The 20,924-nt window shown below is 34.8% G+C and overlaps 2 protein-coding genes across 2 annotated transcripts in view; both read right to left on the reverse strand.

Moving 5' to 3' along the window:
• Positions 1–13,709, reverse strand: part of abl1 (c-abl oncogene 1, non-receptor tyrosine kinase) — a 38,325-nt gene extending 24,616 nt beyond the window's left edge. Inside the window, exons 1-2 of the mRNA XM_028462510.1 lie at positions 13,206–13,709; positions 11,652–12,010 (exon numbers count right to left, since the gene is read on the reverse strand). Coding sequence (XP_028318311.1) covers positions 11,652–11,778 — 127 coding nt within the window. The 5' untranslated portion in view covers positions 11,779–12,010; positions 13,206–13,709. The remainder of the gene's footprint in view (positions 1–11,651; positions 12,011–13,205) is intronic.
• Positions 13,710–16,127: 2,418 nt separating this feature from the next.
• On the reverse strand, positions 16,128–20,836 carry exosc2 (exosome component 2). The gene is made up of 9 exons (XM_028463033.1): positions 20,513–20,836; positions 19,785–19,886; positions 19,269–19,314; positions 19,089–19,178; positions 18,754–18,819; positions 18,581–18,649; positions 17,591–17,770; positions 17,369–17,497; positions 16,128–16,404 (listed from the first exon to the last, which is right to left on the reverse strand). The coding sequence occupies exons 1-9, from the start codon at positions 20,632–20,634 to the stop codon at positions 16,324–16,326; spliced, it is 885 nt and encodes a 294-aa protein (XP_028318834.1). The 5' UTR covers positions 20,635–20,836; the 3' UTR covers positions 16,128–16,323.
• Positions 20,837–20,924: the final 88 nt, after the last annotated feature.

The raw sequence follows: 20,924 nt of genomic DNA on the forward strand, positions 1-20,924 counted from the left end.
ACTTGGAGGATCTTTGCAAGCATGCAACAGTTGATGTGCAATGAGGGAGGAAGGAGACCCAAACACACTGAAAGAGGATGATTACACTTGTTGGGAACTCTGATGACGCAAATATAATTACCCTGAAAACCAGCGAGATTTTTTTATTTTAAGGAAAATAAACAATGAGAAGCCTCACTATAATACTCCTAAGTGTTTCAGATGTTAAATTGAATTAAAATAGGACTGTTTGTCCCAAACCGGTGTGCAAACTCTTTCCAATGTTTTGTGCCAAACAATGTGAAACCACTGGGTATGGAATGTGCTTTGACCTTGGCCTCAATAGTTTTTTTTTATAAATCTTTTGTTTGCATTGAGAATAAAAAGATTCGAACCAACTTACTGAAACGTTCATTAAAATCTGTTAAAGCAAAAACTAATTTCTGTCCAAAATTCCAACAACGCAGCTATTAAGTACAATATTAGTGCTAAAACATGACAGATCCATGACTAAACTCATTTTTGGTGATGGTGTGCATTATATTACGCTGTTCTCAAATGTAGATCAGTTTGCCAGGAGACCAAATAACCAGAAAACCTGTACTGGGACATGGTATACTATAATGTCCATGTTTTAACATGGTCCAAAAGCTCTTTGACTTTGACTAAAAAAATAAAGAAAATGATACTGCTTTGGAAGTCGTGTCTGCCGATTTATGACAGTCCTCTTCTGATCTCTAATCTCTACGATACACATCAGAGGATGTGGACAAAAACTAGATTGATGACCATCTGCAGTGTACTGTACACTGGTGTGTGAGATAAACCACGTAAATCAGAGGTTTAAACGCCTTGGCCAAAAGAAGGGTTTTTCTTTTGTGTTTGTGTCTCAATCCACAACTTTTAATTCCAGAAGTAAACTTCAGAGTATCCCTTAAACAACCACGATGCAGCGCACAACTCAAATCTGTTACAGTCTACAGATGTGTTTCCTCTGGGTGCTGACATTGGTTTTCAACATGACCTGAATCAAGGATAATCCTCTACTCCAGTGTTTCTCAAATAGGGTTACGCAATGGCACTGCTACTTGAGAGAGAGAGAGAGAGAGAGAGTGCAGAATTAACAAATGAAAGCATTAAGAATATGGTGGTGTATAATGTTTATTTTTAGTTAAAAATCATAATCATAATAATGATAATGGAAATAATCTCGATTAGAACATGAACTGAAAACACAAGATTCCATCTTGGTCTCACACCAGGCAGGCGATGACCAAAAATGATTAAAAAAAACTATAGAAATAAATCTTTTCAGGAGGCACTAACTAATGTTTCATTTCACTTATTTGCAATGGGATTCTTTAAAATGTGTGTTATCGCTCATCCATTCTATCATTATGCTCTATAGCAAAAACCATTGCTCGACGAGAATGCATTTATTGAGAAAAAAAAGGTCATTTCAAACAAGGGAATAAGTTATCTCTTAGGAATACAAAGTAATCCAACATATGGTACATCAATCAGACTCTTTTATCAGGCAGACTCAACAACTACTACACAAAAACATCTTAAAACTACAGCAACCGACGGCACTATTAAAACTGCATCAATAATAGTCAGAAATTATATGATGATTATTGACAGCTGTGACCAACTATCATCAGACGAGCTGACCGTGTATTCAATCAATGTAACATATGACGTTCATTTTGAGAACGTTACCGCACAAATTGAGCTGTTGTGTAGTGAACTATAATCTTGCTCTGGTTTTTGTGGAATCTAATGTGGTTCAGTTGAAAAAAGACCCATCTAAGAAGTCAATTATGTTGTTACCATTTTAAAACTTAGTGGTGGATAATTAATAAGCACAGTGTGCAACACTAACCGGAGTAAATTATCTCCCGACACTTTGTAAATCAATAATGCAGCACACCTGTATGTTAACTTTACCCTTACATTTACAATGAATGGGAACATAATTATATTTACATTCTTTCAAAGTGTTTTTTTTAATTATTATTCTATTTCTATTATATGTATGAAAAGTTAAAGGGATTTTTACACATTAACAGTCCTGTATAAGATCACAAGATAACACTCCTCTTAATCTACTCCTTTCCTTTGTTTTTCTGTTTTTGAGTATTATATTTTAATAACTATTTACAACCATAACCGAGGAGTGTGCACACGTAATATACGAATAAATACAGAAACAATTCAGCCACAAATTATTCTCCAATTTATATCTTACGTACAATTTAACCACAGCTGAGTAAACCCTTTGTTTGTGATTTTTTCCATGACATAAATGTAATTAACATTAACTATGTTCTCTCACTCTTTTCTAATGTTTTCTGTGTGTTTTTTTTAGGTGTTTTCTCTGGCCTTATCCAACAATGTCCTTAAGGTTTCAAAGTGCTTTATTGCTCATGCATTTAAAGAGGAACAGGGGGGTCTCGTCGGTCTCCTTTTGTCCTCACAGCTGTTGTGGCTGGTCACGGTCTACTGTGGCAATAAATAGGTCCTAATGAGAGAGGAAACACTTACTAATCAGCAGCAGGTCATCATCACGGACCAGGAATGTGACAAAAATCTAAATGGAATACAATACACACACAACCTAAATTGGAATAGATTTACAATTTATTGCCTGAAGTACTGGGACACTAAAAGCATAGAAAATTCATACAAGTTCTATTGCTAATCCAAAAACTTTGATATGGAATTATTATAATATAGAGGGGTGAGGGGGAGCCACCAAGGGCCTAACAGCTGGCCTAAATGAGTGTTACTATAAGGCGCCTGTTCCTTGGGTACACACACAAAAACAGACTCACACACACCCCTCCTCCCATCTTCACGACCCACGGGGATCATGTGAGGAGATTTGGTGTCTAGACTCTATAGATTCCTCAAGTTCCAGCCAAAAAAAAGAGCCGGTAAGTTACCGATTACAATAAAAAAAACACTTACTTTACTGCTGCTGTTGCCTATACACACGCCACAGCTGCTGCTGCAGTACACACACACATAGATAAATCATATCCATGCCACTCGTAGAAAAGCCATGTCACAAAAACTTTGATTTGGCTCAGTTTGACCTGCAACGCGAATCATAATTATTTTTAGCAGCAAAAAAACAGTAAACAAAGGTTTCTGCCTGGCTTTACCACAGCAGTCGTCTTATGCATCTTTGCATGCCTTCAACCTAAATATGATCTCTTTTTTATTTAAGGACATATCATTTTCTAAGGGTGTAAGAAAACATTTATTCAGCGATATATCGCAATATTTCACCTTGCAGTTATCGTATCGATCCAAAAAAATGTCCATATCATTTTTTTAATCATGTTTTTAACAAAAAACATTTAAAAAACATTTAATTGCGCTAACATACGCATAGCATGTAAATGCCCTGTCACTAGATGTCAGTGAACGCACCATCAGACCTTGTTAAACTACCTCACTCCTCAATGCATTTTAGCTTGGAGGTTTTTTTCATAAAACACTTTTATAGATTTATGTGGTTGAAGTTAAGAACTTAACAGAATCAGACTGTTTTGAAAACATTTGGATAAACATACCACTTGTTTTTGATATTGGTACATGAATTACAGCGAGTTACCATTTACTTGTTCTCGCAAGTTAATAAAAAATGAAAAATTGTATTTCATACCATTTTGTACTTGTAAAGGTGAAATTTATAATTACTGATACTGTGATAAATTGCAATCTATATCATATTGCTTAGTATTAGGATATATCGTATCGTGACATGCAAATCCTGAATCGTATTGTCAGATTCAAGGCAATACACAGCACACCCCTATAATATTTCCTGTTGAAATGACATACCAAAAGTAATGAAATCAATACATTAAATAAAATCCAGAAAAAAAACACTCGCTTCTATCAAAATCAACTTGTGACCCACTTCTGACTGAGTCGCAGAATACTTAAAGAGAGGTTAAACATTATACTGAATATCACATTAGATCTTATGGTATCACAACAACTATAAACTTTCAAGTGGCACCGTCTAAATGTATGCAAGTAAAAAGTTATGTGTAGCAAGCAGCATACACAGTCATGACAGTCTTCTTGCTGCTGCTTCCATGTGAACATGGATAATAACTGAAATCAAGCACAGCTGCCGCTGTTTTCAAGATTCATGCACCTCCCAGCTCTGGTTTTTCAGCAGTTCTATGAGGATTACCAAACTAAGAGTTTGAGCTTCTTACAAAGCTGAACTTTCATGAACAAAACAATAGAATCCACAAAGCTTTAAAAGCTTCAGCCTCTAAACATAAAAGGAAATTGCATTTCCAAACAACGTATCAGTAATACTACGATCGGTTAGATGAACACATTGATCATAATGAATGTGTATCCTATCCTATGGTCATTATATGTTTAAATGTTTATATTTTCAATACATTTACACACTTCATGTCTGTAGGTATGTTTTTACTTTCACATTATGGGATAATCTTGAAAAAAATAAATAAAATGAATCCCTTGAAGTGGTGTGAATATTTTCTGGTGCTACTGATTCATCCACCAGGGGGCAGATTTATCCTGTTTCTATTCCCTCAAATCACTGACAAAAACAATATATTTTGAGAAAATACAGAAAGCGAGAAAGACCCTTATCTACAGAAACGGGAATAATCACCTTCAGACTGTGTAGTCTTGTCTATTTATTAGGGATGTCCCGATACAACTTTTCAACACCGATATTGCAGCCTTGAATATTCACTGATACCAATATTGACCCGATATGATATCAGCACGAATCATACATACTTTTATTACTTATTTTGTAGTGTGTCAGCAACAGTATTCATGAGAAAAACTGACCCATTTATTATTAACCAACAGGTTACATAAACTTTATTGTATTCTACAATCAATATAATATATATTGGAGATTTTAGATGCAGTCCGATAAAATCTAACATTCGTTTTCTGGCTGATATCACTGACACCCCTACTATTTATGCATTTCAGCAACCAAACTTTAACAGAATCTAACAATTATCTGTAATCAATGACTACAATGAATCTGCACAAGCTTGGAACTCTGAAACTATCAGACAGACACCAATTCACACTCAATACCATCTCCATTCAAATTGGTAAAATTCTGATTTTTTTTCAGTGCTATTAATAAAGTAAAAAAAGATTAATTTAAAGCTGAAAAAATGAAGATTATATAACAATAAATACTTACTAAATAACCTAATTTTAATAGTTTTAATTTCAAATGAGCACTAAACAGTATATGTAATACAGAAAAGTTAAAAAGGTCAACGTCTATGTCCTGAAAGCAAAAAAAGCGAAGCTTATCAAGTTACGCCCCCCATACACCATCAGAAAACCATACCTACTTCATAAAACCATACAATTATTGATAATGCATTTCACTAATATAAATAAGCCCAAACTATTTAGATAAAATCCTTTTAAAATAAGGTATAGAATTAGCTGTCCAGTTCTTTATAGCTGATCCAAAAGGTTTTTTTTTTTTTTTTTTTTAATAGTTATAAACATTTTGATGTCTACTTTATTCCATAATTTAACACCATAAACAGAGATTTATGTTTTTTTTTTTTAGAGATGAATAGATGGCAGGCTGTTTAAAATTATAATTTCTTCTTAACATACTGTCTCCCTAAACAAGAACATTTTTGGATGTTGCTTGGTAATGATTTATTCCATGCTTTCTACAAAATCTGAACAGTTTTAAATTTAACTATGTCCCAGAATTTTAAAAAACCTGATTTTAAGCACAAAAGACAGACGTGGACCAATTAATGCCTGGTACAAAAATTGCAATGACTTCTGAACTAAAACATGTTTGGTTTTACCAAAGTATTCCAACACTTTTGGAAACTTTGGAGAACAAATATTTGATAGGTGGTTTCCAGCAGAGCTTCTGATCAATTAAAACATCAAGAAACTAAGCTGTAGTTACTCTTTCAATTTCCACTTTTTCAACTGTTAAACATACAGTACCTCTAATTCAGGGATGTCAAACTCATTTTAATCCAAGAGCCACATATGACCCAGTTTGAAATCAAGTGGGCCAGACCAAAAAAAAATTATATTTTTGTGAAGGAAAAAGCACAAACAAACAATATCTTGATTCTTCAATGTAAAGCAATTGATAAAAATTCCATGACTTTGAAACCAAATTTTCTGGAAATTTGCAATGTAATTTTCCAGAATTCTGTGGGATAATTTGCGAGAAGTTTGCAGGTTTTTGAAAATAATTGTGATTTAATAGTACTGTAAAAAATGTAGTTTTGCTACCTCCATCATATTTTATCAACAACTTATAATAATTTACAAAAAGTCCTGTTTTTGTTGGGGTTTTTTTTTTTTTTTTACTTTAAACAAAATCTTCCCTTGGGCCAGATTATATGCTCTAGCGGGCCGAATTTGTCCCGCGGGCCTTGAGTTTAACGTATATGCTCTTGTTGATCAATTGTTAAACATGCCTCTAGTTGACCACTAATGTATTCATTTTTACTTCTTTTTTTTTTTTTTAACAAAGCCAGCAGATTAATCTAAAAAAAATGACTCTAAAAAGACAATTTTTGAAGCTCAGACCTGCTTTTAATCAGACTTGTAGCTTCCCCAAAGTGTAATTTAATCCATGATGGTTTATTCATTGACTTTAAATGTCAACTCAAGTAAAATGCTGTTATCTGCACCAAGCATGCACACTTGCAAACATAAAAAGTGGTTGAAGTAAACTGGATGTTAGCTAGCCAGTGAGATCATAGCTACCCACTGCTCACTGCGCTGACATGAAGTGCCAAGAACACAGACAGGTCTTTGCTTGCCCTTCACGGTCTGATGGCGTCTCCCTCTCAGGCAGCTGCATGCAGACGTCTGAACCTGCCTCCTGAGAAGCAGCGTGAGGCTGGCTATCCTCATTTTACATTTTACTAGCTGAGCCTGAGACTCATCATGAGCAGAAGAAAAAAAAAACTAAACAAAAACAAAGTAATGTGTTAACATTGCCCTCCACTTGCACTGTTACTCACATCCCTCTATTGGTCATTTGTGCTCATCACAACAGGAAAGGTGCAGAGAGGGAACACAAACGTGCCCACTGTCACTGGCCTTTCACCAAATGTGATCCTTTTTAGTGGCAAAAGTGATGATTCTGTTATTTGACCACCCTGTCCTGGAATAACCCTCCGCCCTCGCCCCCGCCATCCATCCTGTGTTATGCAAGACTTTCAGTCAGTGGAAAGTCCTCTGGACGATGCAATTACAACACTACAGATACGCAAACTCTACATTTGTTGAAGTAATCAGAAATATGCAAGCATATGTTGTATTCAATTCCATACTACTATATAGTGTCTACTACAGTGTTCTTCAACCTTTTTTCAGCCAAGGTAGATCTTTTCATTGAAAAAAAAAATTACAAGGCACACCACCAAGCAAAAATGTTTTTTTTTTTTTTTGTTTTTTTTTAATAAAACTCGAACCTATATTAACAATAGACAGTCATTATTATCAAAGTGTCTGGAATAGGAATCAAAAAACACAAAAAAAATTTTAATAGCAATCAAATAACAAATAAACAATAAAAAAGTGCAATAAACAATTTGCAGTTATTCTTATCAAAGTGTTATACAAAAAAAAAAAGACTCATCTTTCATATTTTGCATACTTGATAGACATCTGGGGGGGATAAAAGTTAAAAAAAAAAAAAAAAAACATATATACTGTATATGATTAGAACTACAATTTAACTTTATTCTATCTTTATATTATATTTATTTATTAATAATAATAATGTGACCAAATAGAATATCAACATGTGGTCAATTGATCCATAAAACTCAATACATGTAGGTGTCCACTGAGTGCAGCCTTAGTTTGACGCTCCCAAAAAAAAACTCCTCATACGTATAAAAAAATCCACAGGCCCACGTAGTAAAGTTTAAATGTTTACTTGAAGAAAAACAGCAACAGGTTAATCCACAAAAGCAAAATGAGAAAGCTAAGAGAGAGAGGTCAAAAGACTGTGTGGCTCCACTCTCATCCGATTTTTAACTAATACCACGTTGACTCCACACGCCCCTCCCACTCCCAGACCATTCAACCAAAATTATTTCTAACAACCATAAAATTAGAACAATGAGCAATATGGCTCCTACAATACATTTCATCCTGACATTTTGGATATTTTCAGAGACCCTCCTTTACTGACCCTACTGACAAAACTTCTGTTTAACTTCAAAACAAGAGTCCTATTTATAAAAGTGTTAAAAACTAATGGAAAACAAGAAACGATGCTTTTGTTTGAAAAGTAGACGTTTGCCTTTTAGTTAAAAAAAAAAAAATCTAACAAATATACGTTCATCTCACAATGCATCATGGGGCAGTTGAGTAGTATGCCCATCATGCATACTTAAAAAATGTCCCCATATAGCACACATTTGGGTATTTCTCGCGTACTCAATTTTTTCATACTATCTAATGTGAACCCACTACATATTCATTTTGACATCAGACATAGTATGAGTAGTACATTAGTATGACATTTCAAACACAGCCTATTTTCCTTCCTAAATGGATGTTTTGCGTAGCTATATACGCACTAATGTTCTTATTTTTTGCCTGTTTTCCCACTTGGAGCAAATTGATTTATTTTTTTTAACTCATGGTCAAATTCAAGCCTTGATGCACTGCAAAACAAAAATGTGTCCCATCTCTGATACATGGCTTTTGCAAAGCATCCCGGGACTGAGCCAGTAGCTCTCCACATTGTGACCAGGGCCACTAAAGTGCAACGACAATGCTGTCCTTATGTAACATGAGCCCCCTTAGAGGACAGTAGGAAACAAAATTATGCAACTATTCTCATCCTTTATCATTTGCTGCTTGAATCTTCCTCCTATTTAAAAAGTTCTGTTAGTCATGCTTTACAGAATCTCTAATAAGTGAACGTCAAACATTGGCTTACACGGCTGCCTGAGACATTTGAGGTTATATATGATATGATGAACACATAATGAGTAGATACCAGCAATGAGTATATTATACTGTATACATGCAAATCAAAGCAATAAATCGGCTTTGATTATGTTGCATATAGAACATATGTTATTGGTGCTTTTTACCGAACACCACAAATATAAAAAAAATGAGCAAACAGTTTGCACTACAGCAGAAAAGAGCAGTGAGGTCACAGATTTGAGAACAACATATAATACAAAGCCTCATAGTGCAGAGAATGGAACCAAAACTATAAAACTACATTGCATACCTGTTCCTAAAAGGAAGATAAAAAGAAGTTTTTTAAACATGTAAAATACATCTTATGAATGTGTAAAAGCATAAAGACCCTGTTAAAGGAAAGGCATTTCAAAAGGAATTCACTTAGGATGTCCTGATTGGACCAGCTGTATATAATCAGGGCTGATTTAAAATGTCAAAGTATCAAAACTATGCAAATATTGTTTTAAAAACTTTGTTTTGTTTTTTGACTGCAATCTAAACAACATTAAAGTAAATATAATGATAACTATAACAGCAAATCAAGTATTCATGACAATATTTTTAGTGACACAATGACGGTGTTTCGGTTTTTAGCATTGATTTTTCTCATTTTTGGTTTTCACTTTCGGCCAGAATATTAATTTAAGTGCATCTCTAATATTTTTAATGTGACATGGTTTTAACCAAGCTGTCATTACGCCATTGTGAATCTGCATTATTGCACATTTTACTATAAATTGCACGTACAGCATTAATGATCACAGACCATTCGGGCGACCAATATGATTAGGTAAACATCAAAATATCTAAAGTTTGTTATGTTAAATCAAAACATAACACTGTCCTAAACTATTAAAAGCATCACAAAAGTGATAAACAACTGAAAAATGTCAATTTAATTTACAATTTTACCAAGAATTTACAATAATCTTAGTTGTTTAGATTTTATGCATGTACATTATAGCTTACATAGTAAACTTGGAACTATAAATGGAAATAAGTTGTAAACTATATGTACACAAACAACTCTTTGTATTTTACATCTTAAAAAAATAACTTGAAGGTTATAAATGATAAGTTGTGCCACAATTGTAAACTAAAGGTGAACCAAATGATGGCTAATGATGCAATCATATTAAATGAAAATACCTCAACACATTCTCCAAAGCAAACACTTTCCCCTGCGTGTTACACAAGCAAACATTTGTTACTCAACTTGGCTGCTGGTTTCCTCAGTGATGCAATCTCGATTAAAGGATCTGAAGGATCATCATCACCATTTCTACAAATAGATTTTAGAACCTTTTGTATCTTTGATTTAGGCTTTTAAACCTATTTTTTTAAAACCTATTTTTCTACCATCTAGAACAGAGGTGCCCGGGACCAGCTTTGACTCTATGACATGTTGGTTTAGGCCAGCGGTGTAATATAGAGGAATCATTTATGAGAAAGTGCAAGATTTGTAGAAAAATTGAGTGTTCTTTCCACAATTTGCAATTAAAAATGACTAGATCTGTGTGATATAAACAAAGGAAAAACGCAAGCCCCTAAAACATTGTGGAGTTAAGGATTTTGAGACATCTACAACTAGATTATTTGGTAATTTACACTATAATTCATGTTTTCTCTGTCATTTTTACTTTCACTTGTGGGCCGAATTGGATGCTCTAAAGCAGTGGTTCTCAATCTTTTCAGCTCATGACCACCAAAATAAAGGTGCCAGAGACCGGAGAAAAGTTGCAAATTAGAGTGGTCAAAACAGATAGAAGAAGTGGTTAAAAAAAAAAAAAAAAAAAAAAAAAGGGTTCAAAGTGTCAAAATTGGCTTAAAAGTGGCAGAAAAAAATTGTTTAAACTGGCAAATAATGGGCCTGAGCATGACAAATTGTGAATGTGGTTAAAGTGTCGAAAATAAGCATGAAATATGATTTAAAAAAAAAAAAATTTTAAAAAAGAGGTCAAAAGTGACAATAATGGGTCAACATATGTGATATCAGGTGGTAAATGTGGTTGAAAGGGTTTATAAGTGCCAAACGTGTCTGGAAAGTGGAAAAAAAAATGTGCAGAAAGGGGGTTGAAATTAGAAGAAGTGGCAGAAATGAGAGTAATATAGCAAAAACGAATTAAAAGGAGCAAAAATATGGCAAGAAAAAGTGATGAAAATAGGTTAAACTATGGCAAGTTTGGTGTAGTTGCAGAAAAAGGGTAAAAAAAATAACCAAAAACGGCCTCAAATTGTTCAAAAAACATTTTTAGTTTCTTAAAGGCATCCCGCTCTCAGTGTCTCGCAACCCCAAGGTTGAGAACCCCTGCTCAAAAGGCAGGATTTTGGTGCCCAGACCTTTAGTTTGACATGTGGTTTAGGCCCTCTGACCACATATTTGACACTGCTAATCTACACCACAACTGAAAACAACAAATTCAGTATATGTCATGAGATGGTTTTCAAATGAAAATTTAGTCCAAAATAACTGCATCGGAACCATTACCTCTCCCTCCTACTGATTGCCATTAGACTTTAATACTGTACTAAACTAGTGGGCTTGAGCTGGGAAAATGCTTCAGCTATTCTCACAACAATCAAGCTAATGGTACTTAATAATTCACGATAGTTTAAGAATTATAAACAACAACATTTAACCTTACCGTGCACAACGAACACATTGAAGGGCTGGCTCCCATGGCGTGATGACTCCCTCTTCCCTCCCTTAATGAAGGCTGGCAGGCTGGGTCTCCTTTGGTCCCCGACAAACTTCCCCGGCTGCTGCCCCATAAGGGCAGGGTGCCAGGCCGCAGCCGGGACTCTACGGGCTCAGCTCTGCTGCTCACCGTCCAATAATCAGTCACCAGGAGAGGGGATAGGAAGGAAATGAGATGCCCGTTTTGGGCTCTCCTCTGGTGGTGTGTGGGCAATTTGGAAGTCCTTATTTTTCCAGTCTTTCTGTTTATGTCGTGCATTAATGATACCTGAGTGCATCAAGTATAAATAAATATTTCACAGGAATCTAGGGGGGGAAATAGAAATAGAAATATGAATAGAACATTGTTTTGGTATTATTTTTGTTCAGTTATTGTATTCAATGAAAATGTATAACCAATAAAAAAGTAATTATGTTTGGAAATTATTAATATTAATACAAGGCTAAAAAAAAAATTCAAAAATACAAGTATCAATAATGATTAGGTTTAGAACTGCGATAAGTAATCACATCTTCATTAAGTATTGGACATGTATGACAGTTTTGATTCACAATCAAACAACGTAGACTTTTTAATGAGTAATATAAATATTGTATGAACTTATAATTTCATAATTCCTAGTTCGTACATCCGCTGTTTGGTCAGATTTTCTTTTGATTGCCATATATTTGAGACTTTTTCTGTTAAAATTATATAAATAAAATGTTTTATAAATTTACAAAGTCAATCCAGAGTCTGGGTCATGGACTTATTTTGGCACCACAGGTTGTAGGTTTATAACCAGAGGTTAAGTACGCACATTACTGCAATTGAGTTACCTTTATGGGTACTTGTACTTTTTTGAGTATATTTATAAATTAGTCATTTTACTTGTACTTGGGTACGTTTTAAAAGAAGTAAAGTAATTTGTTACATTTCTACACCCAACCAGTACTGAGTAAATTTTCAACGTTCATTGTGAAGCTAAATTAAAACAAAATGAAATTTGAAAAATGCATGTATCAATTATGATAAGGTTTAGATCAGATTTTTATAAAGTAATGTACAGGTCGTATGACATTTTTGATTCACAACTTTTCCATAAGTAATATTGTCTGCTCTCGTAATTTCATACTTTTTAGTTTATACATCCTCTGATTGGTCAGATTTTTTTTTGTTGAGCCTCTTGCAGTAAAAAAATATGTAAATTAAAGGTTTTTACAAATTTTTTATAAAGTCAATCCAGAGTCTGAGTCATGGGCTGGTTTTGGGCCACGGGTTGTAGGTTTACCACCACTGCTTTAAAGAGTTAGTACACACTAATCAACAACAAAAGTGTGATATAAAGAAGGGTTACTGTCTGACCAGCAGCAGCAAAAGTGTCTATTGTTATCATTGATCACTGTTATCCTGCAACTTGGTCTAAAAATAAACTTATTATCACAAAGACCCATTTCACTGACAAAACTCAAAAGTGTAACAGACGTTTTTGAGTAAATTTGTGTGTGATGGTAAACTTACCCAGCCGCAGAAACATCTGTATTGTTTGTTAGCAGGCGTCTTCAAGCTAACGCTGAAGGTAGCCATGAAAGCTAACTAACTTCTGCTGGAGACTTGAACACACCACCATAGTCACAGTCAACAGTTGGCAGAAACAAGTGCACGCAAACGTCTCAGGAAAACACGTCTGTGTTCATGGCAGCGGAAGCACTTTACAGAGTGGCTTTTAAACACTACGTTTCACACTTCCGCGTCCACTAACACCGCCGCCGCCAGCTTCCCTGGCTGTGGTACCCGGGCTGAAGGCACTTTAATCAGGGAGGTGAGGGGAACTCGAAGGACCTCCGCCTGCCTCAGACCCACGACCCTCCCCGTTAGTCCGCTCCAGTGGTCGCAGCCGCCTCGCTCTTCGTATCTCAGCACTGGGTTCGCGTACTTATTCATCGCTTTTACGTCAAAACCCGAGCAATAAACTTTGGCCGAGTGCTGGCTGCGTCGCTGGGGCCGCCATACTTCCATACACAAGGTGGTTTACAAGAAGTATGTGGGTGGGGCTACATGTGACGTCACGTACGTGCGTGGGCTAGAACGCTGGATTTGGAAGAGTACCCACCAGTACCCACCTGTACCTATGGCAATCCCTTCTAACATTTAATAACTGGTCTGGACATGTATTACAGATATCCGCAATTTAATTCTTCCTAGTGAAAATGAACATTTCAAATATCTACAATGACACTGAGATATCTTTCATTCTGTTATGGATAGGCGCAATGTGAGATGTGGATATCTGCAACTAAATTATGACTATGCATAACTTAATTTAGAGATATCTACAAATGCATTCTGACTCGTCACGATTCCAAATCAAGATATCTTCATCTCCCATCCATTAAAGGTGCAGTCTGCAATGCTCATAAAAGTGACTTTTTTGTCATATTTGCCAAAGCTGTCACTATCTAAGGACAGCTTTACATGAAACTAGTAGTTTGTGTGAAAAAAAGAGGCTCTTTGAGTCCCCCCTGCTGCTCCTACAGCCTTTGGCAGTTTGCCAGAATGCACCACACCGACCAAAAAGAACCAATCAGAGTCAGGATTGTGTTTGATGGGCTGTCTAACAGCTGTTGCTCACAGTCCCCGCCCCTTTCCCAGGGCTGGAGCGCTGTCTTTTTTTAAAGTGCTTGGTCTGAAGGAGTAGAAGATGGAATTAGCAACTTTTCTGCTTGAAATGTATTTACTGTTGCTTGATCTACATTATGTTTGATTTGTAATTGTTACACTAGAACTTTGTAGTGCATGTGTTTTTTGTGTGCACGCAGCAGCCTCCATGTTGCTGCTGTGACACTGTGTTGTTGCTGCTGCTGCTGAGGCGTAAACACATCAAGAGAGAAGCGCTGCAGTAATGTGCTTTTAACAGAGCATGTTATATTACTGTGATGTTGCTGTCAGGCTAACGTTAGCTTGTTAGCTCCTCTGAGGGAGGGACTTCAGAAAGTTTGGAGGCAGGGCAAGAGAGCAGCGGGGAGGGAGGGGGAGAGAGGGGTCTGAGAGTCGCTGACTGCACCTTTAAAGATATCTTTAATGACATTTGTAGATATATTTTAATCACGTATTAACTTATCAAAATGACTATCTTGAATTAGAATTCCACCTAGACAGAAAGCACTTGTAGATATATCTAAATGGAGTTATGGATAGTCATAATTTAAAATTAATTGTTGTTAGAGATATCTCAAAGTCGAGATATCTAATATATACAATTTAGTCATCTTAAAGAAAATGGGTTGAGCGTGACCAAAAATGGTGGAAAAGGTGGTGAAATGGGATTTTGAAATCCACAGACATTGGTTAAAATTTGCAAATTAGAGTGGTCAAACCTGACAGAAAAAGTGGTATACAGGGTTCAATTTCAAATAGTCAATATTGGCTTAAAAGTGGCAGAAAAAAAGAACAGTTAAACTGGCCAATAATGGGCATAACAAATCGTCAGTGGTTAAATTGGCAAAAATAAGCATGAAAAATGGTGAAAAGAGATTAAAAGTGACAATAATGGGTCAGCATTTGCGATATTAGGTGGGAAAATTAATGAAAAGGGTTTATGGGTGCCAAAAATATATTGAAAGTGGGAAAAAAAAATTTAATTGATAAAATGGAAGAAATGGGAGTAATGTAGCAAAAATAGGTTCAAATATGGCAAGTTTGGTGTATACAGTAGTTGCAGAAAAAGGGTAAAAATATTTATATTTTAAAATAATTTGGGTTACCAATTGGTTTTAAAACTCGAATGAAACACAAATAAATATGTAGTTTATGGATGAATCTCTAATTTGTATAATTTAGCCAACCACTAACTATTTCACTAACTATAATCCAATGTTCTCCAATGTAGTACATTTAAATTTGTCCATCAAATCTGTCAGATTTAAAGGGATATTCTTTTGCACTGCTCTCTTTAAGGTCCCACTGGCTTTAAATTGGATCCGTTTGTAAAGTCAGAACAATTGAGTTTTTTTTAAACTGCCTTTCCCTTAAACAACCGCAGTCATCACCAGGCTTTACTCTCATACTGCCTACTTCACATGAGTTGAAGTTAATCTTCAAGAGCCTGTGTTTCAATAATTCACATGCTTGCACTATGAGTCTAGCCACACTGGGGTAATTATTTCAGTTTTATTTGGTTAAGAGTCTCAACAAAATACATTGTGTGTAATCTAAAGAGTTTTAACTGTTAGTTATTGAATTTCTATTTTACAAGTTAAAAATAAGAATGACCGTATGTGTGTCTTCTTTCTGAAAGTGTTTTTTACTTCCCAGACAGATTCAGCCCAAAGAGATCAAAAGAGTATAGTTTACGTCTAAAAGCATTTTTCTCTTTAGTTGCAACTCCAACACATGGTCATTCATACGCTACAATTTCTGTTTGAGTATAGATACTGCCAAAAATGAAAAGAACCAAACATTTATTTGATACAGTACAGTTGTTATTGTGTCACAATATGTAAAAAAAAAAAAACAAGTTCCAATACATTCTTACAGAAAGCACTGATGTAGCAATTTATAAAAATATAAATGATTTCTATTAGCAGTCCAACAGTCACCAGCCAGCTGCTTGAAATTATTCTGTGACTTCTTTGGTCCTTTACCCTTCCTGTTCCAACAGCTTATGCTGCGTCAACATCACAACCTCCTCCATCACCTCTGGTTTTAAGATGTTCTTAACCTGAAAGAGAAAAAATAAAGAGTGAATTGTGGATAAACTGAAGAAAATCACATGTTCAACAGTTTGAGCATGAATACAAAACTAACATGTTCTTAAGTTAAAGTTTCATTTATTCAGACAACCTTTTTCGGGAAATTTACTTTGATCGCATGACATGTTTTGACTGTGACTTGCCCACTTCTTCATAGGCGTCTGCTGATCGCTTTGATGTTTCCTTGACTTCTGCGTAATAATTCCATCCAGTTCATTTTGAATAAAATGTTAAGGTTTAATTTATTCAGACAACTTTTTTCAGGAATATTTACAAAGTAACACATCAAAGTGATCAGCAGACACCTCTGGAGAAGACTGGCAGTTGACAGCCGAAACACGTCAAGAGATCAAAGTTAATTTCCTGAAAAAAGTTGTCTGAGTAAATTGAACCATAACACATTGTTCCAAAAGAAGACAAAAAGAACTTGCTGAAATGATTATGCGGAAGTCAAGGAAACATCAGTGATCAGCAGACGCCTCTGAAGAAGACTGGCAGTTGACACTCGAAACATGTCAGGAGATCAAAGTGAATTTTCCAGAAAAACTTTTCCTGAATAAATTAAACCTTAACATATAAATAAATTAAAAAAAATAAACTTGCTGGAATTAAACAAACTTTTATTTTAAAGTAAAAAAAATAAAAATGCATCTGAACATGAAAGGAAAGTAGTGACGATCGAAAGTTACATAATAAAATGTGGGTTAAATATTTTTGGGATAGTATTATTAAATGCATCCAAACACTCTTTATTTTACACAAAAGAATATCTAGCATGTTTAAGCCAGGCTGATTAAACAACATTTTCTTTAAAAATAAAAAAGATCACTAGACTTTCCACAAAATATCCACTTTTTAAATGCAATTTTGCATTAGCTGTAGCTTGAATTGTCAACACTACAGAAAGTCACAGATGGGCTTATTGCTGTCTACCTGGTGTTGTAGTGAGGACTCGTAACAATAGAGCACGCTGGTGTCGTACAGAAGGACCTTGTGTGCAGCCAAAGCCAGGAGACAGTTTCGGAGTCTGGAAATCACCTCTCGGTCTGACACGCTGACAGGCTGGTATAGAACACAGGCCAAAGGTGAACATAGTTATAGCTACAGGCAGATTATGCACATGTGCATTTGTAGGTAAAGGGAATACCGTAGTACCTCGAGACTGGTATAAAAGCCCCCGGCCTCCTCCTCGTCCAGTCCTCCTGGTGTGGGATACAACCACACGAAGCCGTTGTTTCCCAGGATGATAGACGCACCACACGGCAGGTTGTGGAAATGGGTTTTCTGCCTCTTGATCAGTGATGGAGAAAGCTGCACCAGGACTCCTTGACCCAACTGACAGTCAGTGAAGACAGATACAATAATAAATGATTACTTTAAAATAAACACAGTTAAAATAATACATTAATTACCAGTATACAGCTTTACTGTGATATTAATCCAAATTAATCCAGGCATTTTACTGCTTATGGTGTCTCATTGCTTTACAATTTTACTATTTAATATACTGATTTATTTATTATCAGCTGTTACAAGTACACAAACATGATCTGGCTGCTACAGTTTTTTTTTACACCGAAATGACAAAAAGAACCTTGAAACTTAAACCTTTTTCAACCTTGAGGTCGTGACCCCATGTAGGGTCACCTGAAAATAAACAACTGTTTTCTAAGGATTAGAATACAGGGAATATGGGGGTCGCCTGAAATGTTTATAAATAATAAAATACATATATACAGTATATATACTGTATATCATAGTATATAAATATTGTGTTTATTAATTCATCTATTTTTCACAATTTAAAAACAATACATAAAAATCACAGAAATGGACATACAGTGCAGGAAGATACAAAAAGCTCAAAGAGCTTAAATATCTATTATTCGTTTTCTAATTAAAACACTAGACACAATCTCAAACAACTGTATTCTATACTGTCACCTTCTCAAATATTAATCTAGTTCAAATAAAACACAGTATAAAAATATCTGAGCTGGTGAATATTGTCACTATGCACTAATCCTTAATAATATATTTGTAACACAGTATAAACAATATGATCAAAAAAACACATTTTAGAGAAAAAAAAAGTCTCTGAGGTCGTCAGAAATTTGTCTCATAGTGGAACATTTTATGACATACCTTTCCATACTTTAGACTACGAGTGTGAAGAGAAAGGGCTCCATCTGAGAAAACCGACTGTACCTCTGCCTAAAACAGTACAGTCAGCAAAAAAAAGAAGACAAAACCAAAAAAAAGACATAAATAAACCAGAGCAGTCAATGAAAAAGGAAAGAAAAGAAAATGTGACGTACACTGATCAAGTCGCCCTCTTGCAGATATTCTCTCATAGTGAGCTCATCTTCTGCAGATCTTCTCCTCTGAAAAACAAAAACACAATAACATTAAAATAATGGTAATAATATTCATATTAACCCAATAATTTTAGAGATGCCACATTTAATTTTGAATTTAAAACACGTATTTAAGTTTACGGGTGTAATATTGTTGGTCAACTCAATTTCTCCACATATCTGACAAATCCTTTTGAAAACATACAAACAAATGAATTAACAATGCATTTAACCCGTGATCTTTCAAAATTAAATCAGTAATTGTAACATTTCTATCTATGAGTCTAGTATCTCACCAACTCTCCTCCCGGCAGGTTCACAGAAGACAAAAGCAGGACAGAATCAAGTCGAGAGTTGGTCTCTACTTTCCATCGTCGCTGCTGTACCTAAATGTGACAACAAATGTAATCCTAGTCAGACAAGAAAATGCTTGTTATTGCCAAAAAATAGGGTTAAAAGGCAAACATAGTTCTTACTTCTGTAATTCTACCAACCACAACATCTCCAACTTCTCCATTGAACCTGGGATAATTTAACATAAACACAGCCAAATAAGAAGAAAAAAAACCATACACATCCAGTCATGTTACCTTATACAGTATTAGGCTAGTGGTTCCCAACCGTTTTTGGATCGAGACCCCATTTTGACATCAAGAAATTGTGACGACCCCAAAAACCCTTTTTTTCTTCTAGAATGAGTTTTTGATCATGTTTGAGACAAAGTGACAAAATGTGCTTGCTAAGATATTTTCATACCTGATTGTATTTTAATTAGATCTATATTTGACAAAGTTAAAGTGTAAAATACAATTGCTTGAGATTGTGTGTGGTGTTTTAATTTGATAAAGAATGATTAAATAAAAGAAAAAAATTGTTAACAGTAAAAAAAAATTCAGGAGACCCAATTTCAATTCAAGGCTACCCCACATCAGGTCACAACCCCAAGGTTGAAAAACATTGTATTAGTCCAAAGCTTGGCATAAGTGACTCACCTGGTTTTGAGAGGTCTGACACAGATGAGTTTGTCTACTCTCTGAACTTCTCCCGCAACTGATGCTGTCAGTTTGTCTTCATCAACATAAGTACCATGACCCCTGGAAATGAACAAATATTGTTATTTTTACTAGTAGTAGGTATATAGGTAGATTTGTGTCTGTATTATTCAATTTAAAAAACATTTTCAAATTAAAAAAAAGTTTACCTCAATCAAAAATAAATATTTTCATTCAAAGAAAAAAGTAAGATATTTGAGACCCAAATAATTACATTTGAACATTTTTTTCCTTTGAATTTGAGTTGGTTTTTTTGTTTTTTTTTTAAATTGAAGTAATCTTTTTTTTTTTTTTTTTTTTTTTTAAATTTGGGCCATATTATGGGTAGTAAATTTGTGTCTTTATTATTTAATCATCATCAACAACAAAAATCAATCAAAGAAAAAAATTTCAACTAAAAACAAAACAACAATCAAAGAATAAAAGTGTTCAAATACAATTATTTGAATCTCAAATTTATTTATTTTTTTAAACCTTTGAACACTTTTTCTATGATTGAAAATATTTACTTTGAAATGTTTTGATGTGATTTTTTTTATTTTTTATTATTAATAAAGAAAGACACAAATTTACCTCCATATACTGTATAGGTGGTAGTTTACGACTACTGTCATACAGCATTTATGTTTGAGGTGTATGCAAGTCTAATAAGTACCCCGGGTACTGACCTCATGAATCCGGTGTCTGAGGTGATGACATCCCCGGGAACAACGAGGTTTTTTCGGTCACTGGTGGACTCTGATAACGCTACTGTTTTCCGTAGAGTTGGAAGCCTCATGTCTGCAGCCATGCTGTCAGCTAGCAGTCTTCTTCTGTTTCCTTTACTGCAGCTCTGTGCACAGCTTTGATTTTAAATCTTTACCTCGCAGTATAAACACTTTTTAAAAGTATGCTTAGATTAAAGGTAATCTTATTAACCGATATAAATAATCTGAGAAACGTTAATTCAGTAATACTTCCACACAAGGAGGAAAACTTTCTTCTGCGTTTTCTAATACACGAATATTTGCAGAGAATAAACAGCGCCACCATCAGCTTTGGAGTAATAATTACTATGACTTTAATGGAGGATAGATCAGT

This window comes from Gouania willdenowi, chromosome 12 (genome assembly GCF_900634775.1).
Source record: "Gouania willdenowi chromosome 12, fGouWil2.1, whole genome shotgun sequence".
In the NCBI taxonomy this organism is placed as follows: domain Eukaryota; kingdom Metazoa; phylum Chordata; class Actinopteri; order Blenniiformes; family Gobiesocidae; genus Gouania; species Gouania willdenowi.